This window comes from Rhamphochromis sp. 'chilingali' (assembly GCF_963969265.1).
Source record: "Rhamphochromis sp. 'chilingali' genome assembly, chromosome: 15".
Lineage (NCBI taxonomy): Eukaryota > Metazoa > Chordata > Actinopteri > Cichliformes > Cichlidae > Rhamphochromis > Rhamphochromis sp. 'chilingali'.
Genome location: NC_137942.1, coordinates 16,646,543 through 16,665,767, shown reverse-complemented (window position 1 = coordinate 16,665,767; position 19,225 = coordinate 16,646,543). Strand labels below are relative to the sequence as shown.

General features: G+C 43.2%; 3 protein-coding genes across 3 annotated transcripts; all 3 read right to left on the bottom strand.

Moving 5' to 3' along the window:
- Positions 1–229: 229 nt before the first annotated feature.
- On the bottom strand, positions 230–3,486 carry LOC308411592 (chromobox protein homolog 8-like). The gene is made up of 5 exons (XM_080905542.1): positions 3,019–3,486; positions 2,848–2,891; positions 2,342–2,407; positions 1,862–1,928; positions 230–1,433 (listed from the first exon to the last, which is right to left on the bottom strand). The coding sequence occupies exons 1-5, from the start codon at positions 3,085–3,087 to the stop codon at positions 651–653; spliced, it is 1,029 nt and encodes a 342-aa protein (XP_080761668.1). The 5' UTR covers positions 3,088–3,486; the 3' UTR covers positions 230–650.
- Positions 3,487–4,025: 539 nt separating this feature from the next.
- LOC308411382 (chromobox protein homolog 8-like) lies at positions 4,026–8,971 on the bottom strand (the record flags this gene model as incomplete). Its single annotated transcript, XM_080905261.1, has 4 exons — positions 4,026–5,935; positions 6,851–6,917; positions 8,718–8,844; positions 8,962–8,971. 4 exons carry the CDS (start codon positions 8,969–8,971, stop codon positions 5,240–5,242), a joined length of 900 nt encoding a protein of 299 aa, XP_080761387.1. The 3' UTR covers positions 4,026–5,239.
- Positions 8,972–11,442: 2,471 nt separating this feature from the next.
- On the bottom strand, positions 11,443–19,004 carry cbx4 (chromobox homolog 4 (Pc class homolog, Drosophila)). Its single transcript, XM_080905541.1, has 5 exons — positions 18,739–19,004; positions 18,587–18,630; positions 17,825–17,890; positions 15,828–15,894; positions 11,443–14,501 (listed from the first exon to the last, which is right to left on the bottom strand). Exons 1-5 carry the CDS (start codon positions 18,805–18,807, stop codon positions 13,101–13,103), a joined length of 1,647 nt encoding a protein of 548 aa, XP_080761667.1. The 5' UTR covers positions 18,808–19,004; the 3' UTR covers positions 11,443–13,100.
- Between the last annotated feature and the right edge of the window lie 221 nt (positions 19,005–19,225).

Genomic DNA, 19,225 nt, shown 5'->3' with positions numbered 1-19,225 from the left:
AAACAATTTTCTGGAGACACTTCTAAATATGAATCTGTGCATTTCCTCTTTGTCAGGAATGATAAAACATTACACATTATATTTACATTATTTTTGGATAATAATACACTCCCACGAATTAATATGAGCAAATTAATAAAAAAAAAACCCCAATTACAATAACCTCTGATCTTAATTAAAATCGCGGTGTTTTGTTGAACGCAGGATGGTGCAAACCTAAAGCTAGAAATTGGGCTGAATCACGTACAAAACTTCATCACAATTCAACCAAAACCACCTGTCAGCCAGCGAGAAATCGTATTTGGCATCGCTGTCAAAGAATGTTCCAACTGAATGAATTTTAGCCAGCAAAGATTGTTCCACAAAGATCGCAATCAGATAACTCTACAGAAACTCTGCAAGTATAAACAAACAGTGCAAAAAGAAATAGTGAGAGCGGGTGGACAGTCAAAGAGCAACAACAGCAACAACAACACTCCTTAAACTTCAGTTTGATTTTAATTTCATCAGCAGCGTATTAAATATCGGTATGTACACGTTTGAAAGTTACATAGAAAAAATATAGTATTACAGTAGGCCTGTTTGTTAGTAGCTTGTTACACAGTTACCTCCTTGGCAGGTATTGGCCTCCTCTGAACTACATGAAATACTCATCTTTTATCTTTGAAGAAGCCTTTGTCCGTGCTGCTCTCTCTGACGGTGACTGTCAGGAAGTTCAAGGTGACATCGGTTACGGTCACAGTGTCCAGGTGAGCGAAACAGGGGGTCCAGGATGAGGCTGGATGCTCGGAGGATTCGTGGATGGAATCGGTGTGTGAAGGTGAAGCTTGTTCCCGGGGTAGAGAGTTCTCGTTCGCTGCAGGCCGCTTCATGCTCAAACAGTGAGTCATGTGCCTCCCCTGCTCGCTTTTGCGCAAATCCGAAGCTAATGCACACGGGTAAGAGAAGCCCGCGCCCCCCAAATGTCTCTGCTCGCTGTGGGATTTGGGTGTTATCGTGGTTTCCTCCTGAAACCTCTTGGTCAACTGCATGAGGCAGTGATCTGACGTCTCCCCGTGATGATGCGGGCGTCGGCTGTGGTGAGACGTGGGCTCATTCGTGAACTTGCTACGTTTGGCGTCTGGCTCTGCTGAGCTGCTGCCGTCGTCTTTATCATAATGCATGTGCATTTTGGGTTTGCGTCCTCTCTTTTTGGGGAACTGCTGAGCAGCTGCTGGAGTTGTTCTGGGTCTTCTCTCCAACTCTGGTGGGCGAATGTGGACACTTTCCCCTCTGTTGACCGCGCTGGGCGGGAAGATTGTGGGAACCACGGTGCGCAAACCCTCCCTGGCCCTCGGTGTTATGATAGGCTCGGGGATGGGATAGGAAACCTGGATCCCTCTGGGAGCCTCTCTTCTAAATTCATACGTCTTTTCTTTGGCTTTGGCTTTGGCCTGAGGAAGCAAAAAAAAGAGAAGAAAAAAAACCCAATTACATTTATGACGAAAAGTTTCCCAGAATTGAAAATTTTAAGTCTCTTGAGCAAATGTAAAGTTTTAGAGGCCTTGACCTAAAGTTTCTGTGATTTAAAGGGAATGAAAGGCTGTAAGAATGAAAATACTGTTAATATTCACATGTAAAGTCATGTAAAGTTCTTTGTCCAACATTACATGACCAGAAACCTTTGAGAAAAGAGATCTTTGGAGACATTTTTTTCAAACTTACAATTGTTTTCAAAAAACTGAAACCACAGCACAGTGGCATCAAAGTTTATAGGAGTGCACACATCACTGAAATGATTCAGCCTGTGTACACATGAAGCCACGCCTCGGAAAGACAAGCGAATAAAACGGAATACCCAGAAATAAATACAAACACTCACCTTTAAAAGAAATGTCTCAGGCTTGGGTCCCCTCTTTTTCGGCCCGAACATCTCCCTTTCTCGCTCCCTGAAGAATTTTTATAAATCGTTAAAAGAGTCCGCACGACACAATAAACAATTATTTTTCATTAAGTCAATGATTAAATTGGAACATCTCATTTTACTGGACTATGGGCTGAAATTTAACCAGCTTCCATCAGCTTTCACTTGTAAGCTAAATACAAATCGAATAAAGCGAAATATATATGCATCTGTTTGGGATTTATTTATTTATTTTAAATGGGCGACATCACATCTTGCAGCTACTTAAAGTGGCTCTGCTGACACTTTCCTGTCAGGAATGGGGATGTGGGGCTCATAGATTTAAACCCAGACTAAATGTTTTATTTAAAGTGACACTTTTGCAAAATGCGCGGTGCCAACTCGATTCTGCAGGGAGAGGGAGAGAGAGGCCTACTTGTTTCACTGTCAAACCCTCACCTCTCTTCGAAGGCAGAGAAGAGACGTGCATCCAGAATGTTTTCCTCCGGCTCCCAAGTGCTGTACCTACGTCACAACAACCGAGAGGAGAGGTGTTTGGCGACACACAGACACACACTGAGAAACGCTCATTTGTCAATGCGCAAAAACACGCGCTCCTGACACTTTTATCAAAGCAATCTCGCTTTGCTCGCTCTGCAATTACAGACTACGTAGCAGGACAGTGACGCATGGTGAACTCAGCCATTGCTAAAGCTAGTGTAGACTTCAACACATCTCAGCGGGCTGAAAGCGAGATGTGTTCAAACACCTGCCAGGTGCACACGAGCCAGCAGGCGCACGGCACACGGCACCGCCGTACACCGAGTGCGTGAAATGCATTTTTTTTTTTTAAAAAACAAACCACACATCCACAAAGCTGAGTAACGCCACACTGTGTGATGGTGCAGTTGTGCAAGCGGCCAGGATGGAGCGCTGTCCTTCACAGCTTCGGTTATTATACTCACTTCTGAGACCAACCCTTCCATTTCACGAGATATTCCCAACGACCCTGCAAAAACAGACCCACAACAGAGTCAGGTTATCAAATGTCTACGTGTCGACACTGCAAACGCACATGTTTGCGTTAGAGACGCAGAGACACAGCCTGCGGGTGGAGGAAAAAAAACAGCGAATACCCGTCTGATTCGCCGTTTAATGATGGACTCGGCTGCGAAGACGCTCTCACCGACAGCCGAGAGCTCCATGGTTCACCATGCACCTCGTTTATTTCTGTGTTTTTTATTATTTTTGGCTTCCCCTCGTCCTCTTCGGGTTGTTTAATTCCGCACATCCCATAATACGCAATCTGGGGAGGACGTCATCACGTCTTTTTCTGTTGCCAGGCGCCGCGGTCGGTAGGACGGATCGTGGCGGAGCGCATTGGCTCAGTTGTTGCTACGTGCTCCGGATTTCTGAGTGAAGGGGCGGAGTCTTGTGCTGTGGCTGCTGTACAGGAATGTCTGGCACAGTGGACTAACCAAAGTCAGAGGGTCTCGGAGCGGGTCTACTGACCCCCCCAGAGGTCCATGAGGGGGTACAAAGAGCCCTCCCCTACACGGCGAGAAGAAAACGCTGAATTCCACTAGAATAAAAAAGAAACGCGAACAAAGATGGAAGACTAACTCCTTTATTTAATGAAAGATTGTATACTTAAAAAGCTCAAATAAAGGTGTAAAAAATCCACAAAATATAAGTCTATAAAAAGCAGAAGCATGAACTACTCAGCGCTAAAATAACAGGCTAATAATTATTATGATAATAATGACATGCAGATGCAAATGTATTAAATGAAACCGTATCAAGCTTGTACTGAGTAACCCCGGGTTACTGTTTTAACTGATCTACAGATCTAAATAATTTTTTTAATGACCTGTTTATTATAAAAACATAATTTAATGTTAGATGTAAGCAGTGTCGTGTTCACACGCCGAGTCTCTAAAGAAGGTTGTTCCCACTTGTTCCCATTGCTCCGTCCTTGAAACACTTTCACTGTCTGTGTCCATAATTCAGCCAGCATGGCTCAAATTACATAATAGATAATAGAAATATTATTTAAAAATACGAATTTTAAAATTGTCTGTTTTTAGCGGCAATTCCGGGACCTACTGGTGTAAATCTTTATGGCAGAAGAGAAATCTCTGGCACATAAAACAAAGTCGGTTTGTTTTAATTTGCTATTTCAAAGGCAACAGTTATGGAAACGATTGTTACAAGAAGATCTAAAGAGTATGAAGAGCAAATGTACGCTTTAATTTTAAGTTCTGCAAATTAACGCACAAGCAGCAGCATCCTGTCAGAGTTTATCCTGGGAAGATGTGAGAGGAAACAACATGTCAGGGACTTTGAAACTTTGAGGAGAAAAAACTGTTCAAGTGAAATTTCCAATCAAAATTGTTAAATTTAAACGATAATCAGATTTTATCTGCTAACATTTTCCACGCCCATACAGATCAGTGCTTACAAAGACTTTGTCAGTTTTCACATGTTTAAATAAGCGTTTTAAGATCAGGACTTGACACAAAATATAAAGTCACGATAAACAATTTTCTGGAGACACTTCTAAATATGAATCTGTGCATTTCCTCTTTGTCAGGAATGATAAAACATTACACATTATATTTACATTATTTTTGGATAAAAATACACTCCCACCAATTAGCATAGAATAGAATCGAATAATCCTTTAACTGTCCCACAAGGGGAAATTTGGTTGTAACAGCAACCAGAAAGACACATATACAAACAAACAGTACACAGGACACAGAGCAGAAACATAAACAATGTTTTACTTACATATTTACATCAAGGACAATGGTTACTATAAACAGAGTACTGTATGGGCAAACTAATTAAGAAAAAAACAATTACAATAACCTCTGATCTTAATTAAAATCGCGGTGTTTTGTTGAAGGATGGTGCAAAGCTAACGCTAGAAATTGGGCTGAATCACGTACAAAACTTCATCACAATTCAAACAAAACCACCTGTCAGCCAGCGAGAAATCGTATTTGGCATCGCTGTCAAAGAATGTTCCAGCAGAATGAATTTTAGCCAGCAAAGATTGTTCCACAAAGACCGCGATCAGATAACTCTACAGAAACTCTGCAAGTATAAACAAACAGTGCAAAAAGAAATAGTGAGAGCGGGTGGACAGTCAAAGAGCAACAACAGCAACAACAACACTCCTTAAACTTCAGTTTGATTTTAATTTCATCAGCAGCGTATTAAATATCGGTATGTACACGTTTGAAAGTTACATAGAAAAAATATAGTATTACAGTAGGCCTGTTTGTTAGTAGCTTGTTACACAGTTACCTCCTTGGCAGGTATTGGCCTCCTCTGAACTACATGAAATACTCATCTTTTATCTTTGAAGAAGCCTTTGTCCGTGCTGCTCTCTCTGACGGTGACTGTCAGGAAGTTCAAGGTGACATCGGTTACGGTCACAGTGTCCAGGTGAGCGAAACAGGGGGTCCAGGATGAGGCTGGATGCTCGGAGGATTCGTGGATGGAATCGGTGTGTGAAGGTGAAGCTTGTTCCCGGGGCAGAGAGTTCTCGTTCGCTGCAGGCCGCTTCATGCTCAAACAGTGAATCCTGTGCCTCCCCTGCTCGCTTTTGCGCAAATCCGAAGCTAATGCGCACGGGTAAGAGAAGCCCGCGCCCCCCAAATGTCTCTGCTCGCTGTGGGATTTGGGTGTTATCGTGGTTTCCTCCTGAAACCTCTTGGTCAGCTGCATGCGGCAGTGATCTGATGTCTGCCAGTGATGATGCGGGCGTCGGCTGTGGTGAGACGTGGGCTCCCTCATGAGCTTGCTATGTTTGGCGTCTGGCTCTGCTGAGCTGCTGCCGTCGTCTTTATCATAATGCATGTGCATATTGGGTTTGCGTCCTCTCTTTCTTTCTAGAACTGCTGGGACACTTGGAACGTCAGAGCAGCTGCTGGAGTTGTGTTGGGTCCTCTCTCTCTCCCCCTCTGTTGACCGCGCTGGGCGGGCAGATTGCTGGATCCACTGTGCGCAATCCAGCAATCTGGCCCTTTTCTTTGGCTTTGCCTAAGGAAGCAAAAAAAAAAAAAAAAAAAAAAAAAAAAAAGAGAGAAGAGAAGAGAAGAGAAGAGAAGAGAAGAGAAGAGAAGAGAAGAAAAACAATTACATTTGTGACGAAAAGTTTCCCAGAAATGAAAATTTCTCCGGAGGGGAAACAGGAGGTCAAAGGAGGGGGGAACAACTAAGCTGCAGTGCCTCTGCACCTCACTGTACAATACCTTGTGCAATACTTTTTGTAAATAGTCAACAGTGCAATAGACTCAATACTTGAAATGTGCAATTCACTTGTATTTTTATTTTTTATTCCTATTTATTCTATTTATCCCCTTTGTATATTTTATTTATATTTGTCTCTGTATTTATATGTGTGTGTGTGTGTGTGTGTGTGTGTGTGTGTGTGTGTGTGTGTGTGTGTGTGTGTGTGTGTGTGTGTGTGTGTGTGTGTGTATATATATATAACAGTTCTGTAACTGTAACTTCGGTCGTTGCTGTGCTTTTTTTGGAAGTCGAATTTCCCAGAGGAACCCACCCGAGGGATTAATAAAGTTCTATCTTATCTTATCTTATCTAAATCTTAAGTCTCTTGAGCAAATGTAAAGTTTTAGAGGCCTTGACCTAAAGTTTCTGTGATTTAAAGGGAATGAAAGGCTGTAAGAATGAAAATACTGTTAATATTCACATGTAAAGTCATGTAAAGTTCTTTGTCCAACATTACATGACCAGAAACCCTTGAGAAAGATCTTTGGAGACATTTTTTTAAACTTACAATTGTTTTCAAAAAAGTGAAACCACAACACAGTGGCATCAAAGTTTATAGGAGTGCACACATCACTGAAATGGTTCAGCCTGTGCACATGAAGCCACGCCTCGGAAAGACAAGCGAATAAAACGGAATACCCAGAAATAAATACAAACACTCACCTTTAAAAGAAATGTCTCAGGCTTGGGTCCCCTCTTTTTCGGCCCGAACATCTCCCTTTCTCGCTCCCTGAAGAATTTTTATAAATCGTTAAAAGAGTCCGCACGACACAATAAACAATTATTTTTCATTAAGTCAATGATTAAATTGGAACATCTCATTTTACTGGACTATGGGCTGAAATTTAACCAGCTTTCATCAGCTTTCACTTGTAAGCTAAATAAAAATCGAATAAAGCGAAATATATATGCATCTGTTTGGGATTTATTTATTTATTTTAAATGGGCGACATCACATCTTGCAGCACAGCATCCTATCAGAGTTTATCCTGGGAAGATATGAGAGAAAACAACATGTCAGGAACTTTGAAACTTTGAGTTCCTATAGAGTTATTTAAAATAATGCACACAAACGCTTACATACTCTGTCTATAATAATAATAACAATAATATTAATAATGAAATATTTTTTTAAATGGCTTTCTTTCTGCTTGGACAGATCAGCCATTTATTTATTCATTTATTTAATTTTAAATAATTACTTATTGAGAACATAAAATCATTTCCAGTTATTAAAGAAATTATCAGAAAAAAATGCAGAAATTGTTGGCTTCATCATCATTATTATTATTATTATTATTATTATTATTATTAGTATTACATTTTCTGGAATATCTTTGATATTTTTTAATGCGATTGTAACATTTATTCTGAGTATTGATTACTGGGGCAGTGCTGTGCCTTCCAGTTGTATTTTCTGTGGGGCTCGTGTTCGTTAAAATAATGCATGAAAATAAAATTAGATAAAAATAATATTAATAATAATGCATTTGGGCTTCTCTTGAATGAGTGGGTTTTTATTCTTAAACAGTCCTTATCACAGTGAATTGTTAGGCCATCCACGCGTGTCTTTCTGATGTCAGTCAGAAAGGTTTCCAGGTTTGAAATGTATTCCGCGCAGTTTATTTCACGTTGCTCTGAACAGCAAAAACACGAGGACGGTGCTTGAAATGCGCAATTTTCGTTCCAAGATTCTGCGACTTTTTTCCTCCTAAAGTTTATCTATTGACATGACAAACAGGCAAAGCTGCACGACCAGCTCATAGTGCGAGAGTGTATCAGTTGAATAAATAAAGCAAGTCTCTGCACGGATTATTTGACATTAAACCTTCATGCTGATGTTGCGTTTGGCTGTGTGCGCGCTGCTGATCTGTTTTGATTGATAGTTTTTGGTCCATTGGCAATTTGTTTTGTCTTAAAGACTCTGCTTCGTCCACAGATGGATTGATCATGAAATTTTAAGATGATTAAAAATATTATCTGTAGAGGCAAAATCTCTCTCTATATATATGTATATGTATGTGTATTTGTGTATATATTTCGCCCCTGATCTCTGATCTTGAATTTTCACATGAGCGCCTCAAACAACACCTCAAGTGAAACTCTTGGAAACAGGAGGACAGAGGCGGACAGATGCTGAATTTAATTGAATTTATGTGAATCACTTAAACGTTTAATCTCATGTTTGGGACCTACTGAATAAAATGACTCCCCCCCCCCCCCCCCCCCCTCTAAAAAAAGAAAGAAAACAGGAAGGAGGCACTCAGTCTGCTCTGAGGAGAGGCGCAGAACCAATTTGTCCGTCTTTACTCTCGATCGTCTGAGAGATCGTGGATAATTGGCTGATAAACTTGTGCTGCTGTCTGTTTTTTCTCTTCTTCTTTTTTTTAATTTCCCAGCAGTGGAGCAGACAAAGGCGGGAGCGCAGCGGACAAAAGATGCGTTGTGGCTGCCGTCGAAATATGAACCACCATTTTGATAGTCATAGCCTGTAGACCGACATTTCCTGTCGGTACTAGAATGGCTGTACAGCCTACACGGCTTCTGCAGAGGCAGAGAGCGGACTGGTGCGTGCTGACAGGAGGCAGCCGCACATACAGACACGTTGCTGCTTCTGCGGCTCTCCATATTTGGCTGCGAGTCGGTGAAAAGTGGGTCTGCAGGAGCCGCAATGGCGACAGCCGTACATGAATAAACAGAGCTGGCTCTGTGAGAACATTATTGGCTCTCTGGTTTCTGGGCAACTGCTGCGCACAGCTCGCTGTCCTACTTACCGGGCGACATTTTCTGCTCAAGGTGGCTGCTCAGATGTTTTAAAAACAACAACAAAAAAACCCACAAGCGAGAAGATGTGAAGCCGTGTGGCTTTGACCTGCAGCCTGAATCAGACATGAGCGCATGATTTGAATTAGAAAGCATTATCTACAACAGCAAACGCAACCGCAGCTCCATGTCTAATTTCTCACCAGAACCTCTTTCAGGTTTCTTTAAGGCGCGGGGGGGCTATATGTGTTTTAATTGCTCTTTTGAAAGGAATGAGCTCCATTAAAAAAAAAAAAAAGATGCTTAAGGAAATTTTTAAAAAGGGAGAAAATGAAGAGCCTTCGCTTCTATTTTGAATCCCTTCATATTTCTGTCGTTTCTGGGGTGTCGCAGGCCTCCAGCGGTCCACGCGCAGGGATTTAAATTAGAGAAGTGATCCCTGCTGCTCGCGCACTCCTGCGAGGCTGCACTGCTGAGATGAAACCGACACTGTGTGCAGGCTGCTGCTGGGTACGATGATAAAGGGGGTATGTGAAACATCACACTTGGTCTATAAATATGTTCCCCTGTTAAAACATGTTTCGGTTTCCTATAGCTGCTGATGCATGACTGGCTCACAGGTTCAAAGCCACGGAAGGCCTGTAGAGAGAGCCTCACGCATAGAGAGAGCGAGAGAGATTTCAAAAGCCAGGGTGGAAAAAAGCTGCATGAAATATATAAGATATAGGAAAATATCGACTAAGCTTCACCACTCTGAAAACAGAGTATGCGTTTATTTGCCAGTTTCAGTCGACCGCACACCTTCCGGTGGGCCTGTTAGGATTCATCGAGCATTTGAGACTTCAGCAGGTCACCTCAGCTCCCCAAAATGGCCACAAATACATTTCCAGTTCATCCACAAATAAATGATTCCTGGATAAATAAATAGTAACTCATAATCTATTGCCCGCTTTAGCTGAAAGTCTGGTTAATTAAGTCTATATTACAAGATTATTAAGGGGCCATTTCCAAAACGAAATCTCAGAGAAAGAGGGGGAATGGCCTGAAATGTTCGATAAAGGTTTATGTGAGAGTGTCATTTAGACCGGAAGTGAGCTCATTCTTGTAAAAATGCCAGCAGATGACCTCCTCATTATATGCGTCACCTATTGTGCCTGCAGTCTTCCACCTACGTAGGTGGAAAAATGCATTTGTTTATCAAAGAGGTTGATTTTTTTCCTCTCTGAAAATCAAGAAACTGATATAGTTGGTCTCCTAAAAACTAACTCTAAGTTGGCATTAATGTCAAGATTACAGGGCAGCTAGTTCGCCCCCCCACGCCCCCACCCAAAAAATAATAATAAAAAAAAAATAGAAGAAAGCGACGTTAAATGGTTCACTTTGCTCTGGGATCACTTTTAATTAAACCTGGCAATAATATATTAATTATTAAAGTAATTAAAGGACTTCACATGACTCGTTCTGTAACGATAGAGCACCATTGTGGCCCTCTTTTGTAGGTTTTCATTTCCTTATATGGTTGTTTGATTTTGATCAGTCAGCTGTCACTGACAGACAATGACTTGACTAAAGAAACAACCAAAATACACCTCACACATTTCTCCGGGCCTTTCTGTTTGTCACACCATGCAAATGTTATGCCTCTAATCAGTTTGTAATCCTCTTATAACAGAGTAGATTGTTTCTCCGTACAGTTTCAGACCTGGCTCCAGGCTCCCCGGGCCTTCATAAAGTCTGGAAGAGGCCCACAGAGTTTGAAGGTGTCAAGAAAGGTCAGTGTTTAGAGATGATTCACAAAAAGTCGTGCACTCGAGTATCACTCGCGCTTTGCATGCACAGCCCTTTCTGTATGATGACAGTGCAGAAAAACTAGCTGTGTCATTGTGCCGCAGGCCACACAGACCTGTTTTACAGCAAGCTGGAAACACAATAAAGCCTCCTAGCAGACTGGATTTTTTTTCAAACCTCTTATTGTTGACGTCCTTTCCTTTCTGCATTGTGCTGGACGGCACAATGCAAAACAGCATCAGGCCAAACACCCTCCATGAAGACTTTCTTCTTGATAAAATCTAAGAATTACATAACCTCCTTCCTTCAGCAGATTTTAGATTCCTGCTCTGGATCAAGCTGCTATAGAAAAATAATTCTTGGGTAAGGTTTTAATAATACAAGTGACCGGTGCAGTTGTGCAATACAGAGCGCTCTTTGTGCGGGGTCATTAGTGATTATGCAACATGATCTGTTTTCCTATTTTGTTTTTGCTTAACAGCCAAGTTAATGTTTCTAAAGTTTAACGCTTCATTCTGTCCAAGCGTGAGCCAGGAGGCTTCAGACAAACTGCAGGGTGAGAGCATTGATACGCACGGCGGTTTTTACTGGAACTCTAAAGGGCGGCCGTGAAACGTTAGCCCATAAAAGGAAGCCAGTTCAAATTATAAACTGACAGCGCTCCCAGTTTGCCCCCAGCAGATATCAGTGCCACACATCAGAGGTCAAATCTCTTTCTTTATTGTGAAACATACCAGTCAGTAAGCTGCGCCAACAGCTGTAAGTCAGCCAACTCCGGGTATAACATACTTTATAACAATCATTTTGACTTTTGAAATGAGTGCAAGAAGGAATGAACAGAGTAAGGTGAAAGGAGGGGACGGGAAGAAGTAGCAAACAGACTCAAAATCATCCGAGAGGGTGAAACTCTTCAGTGGATTCACGCAACTTCTGATGCAGCAGACATCTGGGAAATGCTTCTCGAACGACATGCTCAGTGTCAATAAATATGCACTCTTCATTTTTAACATTATAGCATTTTTAGCATTCTCACTGGCTTTAAATGTGCATAAGACAGCCGTTTAGACTCAAATGTAGGGTACATCCAACAGCTTTGACATTTGAATTCTCAGCAGCATAGTCGAAACAGCTCGCACTCATCGGATTGCATGTAACAGTATACAAAGTCAGTCTCGTAACTCACATTTAATCTCTGTAGCATACTCATTTATGACCCTGGCAGCTTCCTTTTTTCCTTGTACAACAAATAGTCCTCACTTGTACTCCTCAGATCATAGGATGAGCTTTGAAAGAAAAATGAGATGAATGTTGTAAAGCAGTGTGACGTTAAGCCTTCTAACAAGACTAGCAGTGTTTTAAACTCCAGCAATATATCAGCAGTATGGTAATAAACCCCAATCTAATCAAGGGAGGGGGTGATCTTGACGGGAAGACACGTTTGATAAATGACACCATCTTCTTCATGTGCAACGGGCCTTTAAAAGTCTACATGTTATTTATTTATTTTCCTAAAATGATTCTTAAGTGGGAGAATGTGCAATATATTAGCAGATTGTGCAGGTTGCATCGGCTGCTGACTGCTTTTGCAGCGTCCCAGTAAAAAGAAAAGGCTGGGAACGTCACTTAAAAGCCGTCGTTGCAGCTGAGTGTGTCCCACTGTTGCCACTGTGTTTACACAGTTTTCAGACGCACCTGCTTTCCAAATTTGCATTTCATGGGCAATCATAATCCTTAAACCAAGCTGCAAACAAAACAGGCCATTTCAGTGTCAGGGTATTTGTCTGGGATTTAAAAAACCCCCACAAAAAACAAAGAAAAATCAAAGAGACTAGCTGTTTCTCTGGTAGTAATGACACAAGTAAACGTGTGGAAAATGTAATTAAGTGCTTTCGAATTGATCTTTGATCAGCATATACTCAACAACGTCCTCTCTAGCTTCTATCAGGACCAAAATAAGAGATACCGTTAATACAAAAGACATATAAACCTTCATACATCTCGGGTTATAAGTTTGGTACAGGTATGAAACAACAGCAAAAGTTTCCCATCAAGCTCCGTATGACAAATTAACAGATTTTAAACCAGAAATTATTTTCTTTTCTCGGTGAATATTTCCACCTGAATGTATTCGCTCAAATCCTCGAGGGCACTTTCTTGGCTATGACGTCACAGAGAGGAGTTACAGTATAAAACATTATAAGAAACATATTGAATTTTCATGATAAATTATAAATTTCCATATATACAAAATTCTGGTGTTTTTCTTCTTTTCTTTCTTTCTTCTTTTTTTTTTTTAAACATATGCACATATGAACAGGATCGTCCAATTGGTAAACACTAGTCCCGTTTTATCAATAGTTTCTTAGAAAGAAACGTATTCCTTGAAGGTTACAGTGAGACTGTTTGTTGTGATGTCAGTGATGATGATATTTCCCATAAAAGGGGAGGTTTTTTTAACAGGCGCTTCTTTAGATGCCTCTGTGGATATCTGCGTGTCCTCTGTCACAGGAGGTGCATCTTTGACAGCAGGCTCTGGCTCCGGCGGCGTTTCTGCTGGAGCTTGCTTCTTAGTCTTTGGGCAGCTGAGGTCCATCGGCTCCTCTTGACTACCCAAATCCTCGTACGTACATACACCGCTCTGGCGTGGGCCGTTGCAGTGGAGGTCCATAGGTTTATCCTGAGGTGGCGTGACCACAGTGCTGGGCACGCTGAAGCTCCTCGAACTCAGGTAGATTTTGGATACACTCCTATCCTCCACGGGATCAGAGAGCTTTCTCTTGCGGTCAGCGGGAAAAGAAGGGATCCGGATCTGGTCGACAGCTGTTGGCGTTGGAATGTTGGTGTCAACAGCCCAAGAAGTCATAGGAGAGCTAGCGGTCAGCTGTAAGGGTAAATCGTCCGGTAAATCAGCTTGACCACGAGCCACTTCGGTGTTGTATTCCTCTGCTGTGCTTGGTGAAGGTTTGGAGAAATGCCTGTCCTTTGGGGAACACTTTATAGGATGCTCCGCTACAGAGAGGGAACTTCCATTACAAATCTCTTTGGGGATACCGTTCTCCAGGTGCTCCTCCAATTTGGTTGCATGTGCTGGGTTGTTTTCTGACGTCTTCATGTTTTGGGGTTTGTCTTCCCTTGATGATTCCCCGTGTTTACCCTTTGCACCGTGAACCTTGTTACTGTCCATATATTTGCTCATGACAATAACAATACGTCCGTTCTTGTTTTTATTCTTGATTATCTTCATTTTGCTGCTAATAGCACTCGGCAGGGTTGCATCCTTGGGATTGGGCTTAAGGGCGTGCTCACTCTCCGCCTCTTTAACAGCCGGTTTCCTCACTTCCACGGCCAGCTCCTTGACTTTGCTCAGGCAGCCTGTGTCTTTGTCACGGATCCACTTCTGCTGCAGGGCCAGAGGTAAGTTCCAGCCTGGATTTGCAGGTTTACTCGCTGCCTCCTGAACTTTAACCACCTCTTTGAGCCTAGAGGCCTGCGTGTCGTACATATTTGGGTCGGGCTCATAGTGGTGGTGCTTCTTGCTGTTTAGCTGATAGATGAACTTCTTCTTGTTGCTGGCCAGCTGGTCACCGGGGACCTCCTGGCTGCTGGGCTGGTACTGATGGTGCTTCTTGCTGTTCAGCTGGTATTGCTGAGGCTGGGAGCGCTGCTGTGCCTGAATGGGATCAGACTTCAGGTTGCCTTCTGCATCCTGAGATGTTTCTTCAAAACCAGCAGGAATGCTTGATCTTCGGGCAAACGAGGGCACCTTCAATAAGAGATGAGACTCAATTCAGCAATTTACCCACATTTAGACAAAGCTTGCACTGTACTCCACAATACGGTAACAAAATAAAGAAAATGTGAGAAAACTGACTGAAATTCTGGGATTGTTTAAAGTAAAATTAAAGCTCTTAACCAGAGAAGGGTTAGGGTTAAGTAACATACCGACCTTATTATGGAATCTCTGCTTATTTGGCAACACTAAAGGGAAGTGCTTATAACAGCCAAAATGCTTGTGCAAGATTTGTTTTCAGAAGTAGTAGTTTTTCTAAACTGCTCCACCGAATTTGTCATGCATATTTTTTAAAACTGAAAACTGAACTGAGTACACTAAGATAGCTTCATTAAGACATTAGTCATAACAGAATTGTGTGGTCAGGCTTGACAAAGGGGTGACTGTACCTCAGGAGGTGCAGCAGGTCATCTAATAATAGGAAGGTTGGTGGTTTGAAGTATACTGAAACCCAAGTTACTCACCAATGCTTTCACTGGAGTATGAATGTGTGTGTGGAAGTACAGCAGCAAAGCGCTGCATAAGAACCAGTCCATTTACAAAGCCGTTTGTTCTTTTATGGGTTGGGCATAAAAAATAATAAACTAACATTTGTTGCTTGAAGACCTAATATAAAAAATTATAAAACCTATCAGCGATCGAATAAAACTATCCAACGAGCTCTCAGCTCGCCGCCACCCTCCCACCATGTTGCCCCCTCCTGCTTTACCAGTACAGGCCGACCACGCTGACGTCAGAGACGCGGTAGCCGAACGATTTGACTATGACCTCAGGTCAGTGAAGTGCCACCTGACGTGTCACGCTCCATCTCAGATTGTCGGCCACGTGTGACTCTGGCAGGATGGTATGCCTCTTAAGGAGTGACAGTCCATAACAATCAGCTCCGAGTCGCTCAAAATATATAATCACACTTGGCTCAGGTCATGTAAGCTCAGGCCTTTAAATGCCTGAGCTGAGGAAATTAAAGCGGAATGCTGCTTTGAACCATATATTTTCGTCTTGGGATAACAAATGGCAACATGAAAGAAAACATTTCCACTGGTACTGATTCACTTGGTTCAAAAAACAATGAAAAAAAAAACCCCTCAGGCATAAGACCCAGTTTCAGAATGAGTGAGGAGTGAAATTCAGCTGCACCCCCCCCCCCCCCCCCCCTTAAAAAAACCAAAGAAAGAAAGCAACACACGATAACAAGACAGCAGCTCTAGCACACCTGACAGTATCCCTCCTGTTTAAGCCTTTGACAGATTCAGTGGAAATGTTTCTACGGAAACCGTGTTGTGATGACTCATACAATACCTGGAGAAAAAGATGTTTTGGTTTCGGCCCACGTTTTCGATATCCCATCAGCTGCTCTTGCCTCTCTCTGTGAAAACAAAGAATAATGGCATTAAATCTCATGCAACATGCTCGTCTCCCATAAACATATAAAATGCTTCATTTCCCAGACATCTTTAGAAACCTACACGTCTGACGCTTGAATTATTCAAGGTCAAAAGTGGAATTTTGATTTAGAGGACTAATGAATGCCCGCATGTGACCCACTGCAAAGCATTATGGTCCTTATTTGCATAGCTCTCCATGGTAATCGGTCCATTCCTTATTCTCATTATACTGAAGAAATTCAATTAAGGCTAAAGCAGGGAGAATCTCAAACATCCTCCCTCCTACAGCACACCCTTCCCTCTTCTTACATTCAATCTCTAATTAGGGTCATGAGGTACAAATGAAAAGGGATAAATACTACATTGTGGAGTACATCTGGGATACACCCTAATGCCAGGCCTTGTGCAAGACAACGCCTACACTTTGAAAGTGCAGGGTGAAGAGTATCAGATTAATAACAAACATCTACTGGAGCTGTTTTTATTGAGGGAGGAGATGCAGACGTGTGTTTTTGTAGTTGCACTGGCTAGACCAGGCCCGGTCTTTGAAATATTGCTCCCTGATATAAACCTCTACTCATCACTTGGCTCATAAATAACAGCAGTGGGCGAAGGCCGGCTGTACACAGGCGTCACCAGGCGCGAGTAAAGCCAGCCTATTGTTGCTACAGATGTTCAAACTATCGGCGCTGCCAGAAGATTGCCACAATAAACAGTCGACGCTGTTATAATGTGTATGATTTCAAAAAGGCGACTAACGGGGTGACCCCTATTCACAGAAGATTTGGCAATTACAGACTCCCTCGTCGAATCCCATCCCCCATCCACTGGGAGCAGAGAGGAATCCACACACACACACACACACACACACACAGTGCAGAGGCAGCACTCCATGACCATCAGCACACAGCCACACACACACAGAACCAGGCAGGCGGGCAAGCAGGCTGTGGGGGAATATGAGAGCGGTACACTGGAAACGTTGAAGAGCGCTTGCGTGTCAATTAGCCTTTTCAGAGAAGCAAATTCCTTTCCCCAGCCATCATGTCTTTACCCAGTCCCATGAGCTGCTGCCTCCTGGTCTACAGAGAGAGAAAAGATCTCAGGGGCTGCATGGGTCCAGCAACCCAGACAAGATGTAGTTGTTTGTGCGCTGTAGAGTTTGAATGAACTAACATCTCCACCTCTTAGGTAGACATTGACCCGTTCTTGATTGTTTTACGGGCCTCTGGGTAAACCCAGATTGATAGCAGGCTGTCAACACAAGCATCCAAGGTCCAAAATGAAGATAATTTCATAGGATGTGTCAAAACTGAATGCTGAGCAGAAGCCAGCCTAGCCTTTTGGCAAACTAATAGTGAGGAGAATCCCATCAGGCAGCAGCGTGGCCCTCCTCACATCGAAACCCACAACAAACCTGCTGTGCTCATGTCCTGAACACTAGTCACACTCTCCACAGTGCAGCTTATCCTCTGGCTCCTGACTGCACAGCAAATTAACGCGTCAAACATTATCACGCACAGATTACACTGCCTTTTAACTGTCCTTCATGCATTTTGTGGCAAATGCACCTTCTCCTTTTTTCTCTGTTAGATTGGCCAATGGCCATCCTTGTAGCTCTCCAGGCCAAAAATAACAACAACAAAAAAAAAATCACATTTATTATGATAGATTTTTATAAAGAGAAAATGGAGGTCCTCGTGCAGATCCCTTCAGTCCATTAGCACATTGGGGAATTCTCAATATCATATCCCTAGAGTTTTTACACCAGGGAGAAAAGGAGGGGGGGTGGGGGGGGGGGGGGGGGGGTTAGCGCTAGAGTTACTAGCGCGCCCCTCCTCCCATGCCCTTATATGGCCATGGCTGCACTGGAGGCTGAGCGGCCTCGTCCGAAGTCCACGTCTCTCTCACCTGTGTTGAAACGCGACGAGGAGGCGCGGGTCAAGGATGTTTTCCTCTGGCTCCCATGTGTTGTATCTGCAGAGAGGAGCAAACAACTGTCAGAAAGCTGGCACGTGCAGCCTGGCTTTTCCACCCCCAGCTGACAGGCGCACAGGGCTTTGCCTATGACACACACACACACTCCCACGTCTTCACAACTAATGTGCAGTTAGAAAGGAAAGCTGTATCCAGATCTCCAGTGTAATGTAAAAACAAATGGTTCCTGCTTTGTTTTTTTTATTTTACTGTTATTAAATCAAGATGATCGAATCTGCAAGGAACCCCGCTAAGTCGCAGTGCCCGCAGCAGGTTACCAGTCATGGGGACATCCACTGGCAGAGGGGGGAAATGTCAAACAGAAAGCGTCTGTGTGAGCTCTCCAAACGCTTCTCCAGCACCAACATGCAGTCGGCCATTTTAGCACTCCTGTCTCGTAAAATTCGCTGGCAGAGCAGAAATAATTAAAACGGGATTACATGGCTGTGCCTAGCCCCCCCTTCCCTCGCATAAATTAGTGAAGGCATCCGCGGATACACTGAAACGCATACCGACCGCGCTCTTCCAGCTTCTACACACACTCACGTGCGCGCGTACAAGTCACTGTGCACGCTCGCCCTTCATGGTTTGCGTTTTTTTAAGTAACAACACTTGATCTTGTGACATAATATTGAAATGCATCGTTTCGATGCAGAATCGCTGGAAATGCATTAGAAAGCGTGCAGTAAGACTTACTTGGGAGACCAGCCTCGCCACTTGACCAGGTACTCTATCTTGCCCTGTGATGGTGGAGAAGGAGAACATTTTTTTAAACCCGACATTTTCATCGTCCGCGCTTTTTTTTAACCCCCATTTCTTTCCTACAAAGACGCTTCGTGTCTCTTTACCTTTCGTATGCGCTTCTTTTCGATCCCCTCCACCGCAAAGACGTGCTCTCCAGCGGCAGGGAGCTCCATTCTCGGCTCAATCTGATCGAAAGCGGACGGGGAGTCGATGTACTGCTGGCTACGCACAGTCGATGTGCCGTCCGCTCGGTGCTTGCTGTGCGCGCTTGGTAGTTTTCCAGTTGTATCCGAATTCAACTGTATCCCCCCCACCCCACCGCTCTCCCTCTCTCTCCTTTGCACACTCCACGGTCTTGGTACTGAGCGTACAGACATTCACAGTAGTGCGGCTGCGAGCAGCTCTGTTCGTGCAATAGCTTCAGCTCGCCGTGTGACGTCAGGAGGGGAGGGGGGCAGTGTGGATTGGGGGACCTTGCAGAAAGGTTTTTTTTTTTTTTATCCCGAGCGTACCGGACGGCGGGACGAATGTTTGGGAATTCAAATCAATCCCAACTTTATCGTCACGAGCACGAAACCCGCCCCTGTAATG

Coding starts and splice junctions, on each gene's coding strand:
- LOC308411592 (XM_080905542.1), bottom strand. CDS start 3,087: ATGGAGCTCTCGGCTGTCGGTGAGAGCGTCTTCGCAGCCGAGTCCATC. Junction 2,892..3,018: donor TTAAACGGCGAATCAGACGG/GTATTCGCTGTT, acceptor CTGTTTTTGCAG/GGTCGTTGGGAATATCTCGT. Junction 1,929..2,341: donor TTCTCTGCCTTCGAAGAGAG/GTGAGGGTTTGA, acceptor AAAATTCTTCAG/GGAGCGAGAAAGGGAGATGT.
- cbx4 (XM_080905541.1), bottom strand. CDS start 18,807: ATGGAGCTCCCTGCCGCTGGAGAGCACGTCTTTGCGGTGGAGGGGATC. Junction 18,631..18,738: donor AAAAGAAGCGCATACGAAAG/GTAAAGAGACAC, acceptor CCACCATCACAG/GGCAAGATAGAGTACCTGGT. Junction 15,895..17,824: donor CTCGTCGCGTTTCAACACAG/GTGAGAGAGACG, acceptor TTGTTTTCACAG/AGAGAGGCAAGAGCAGCTGA.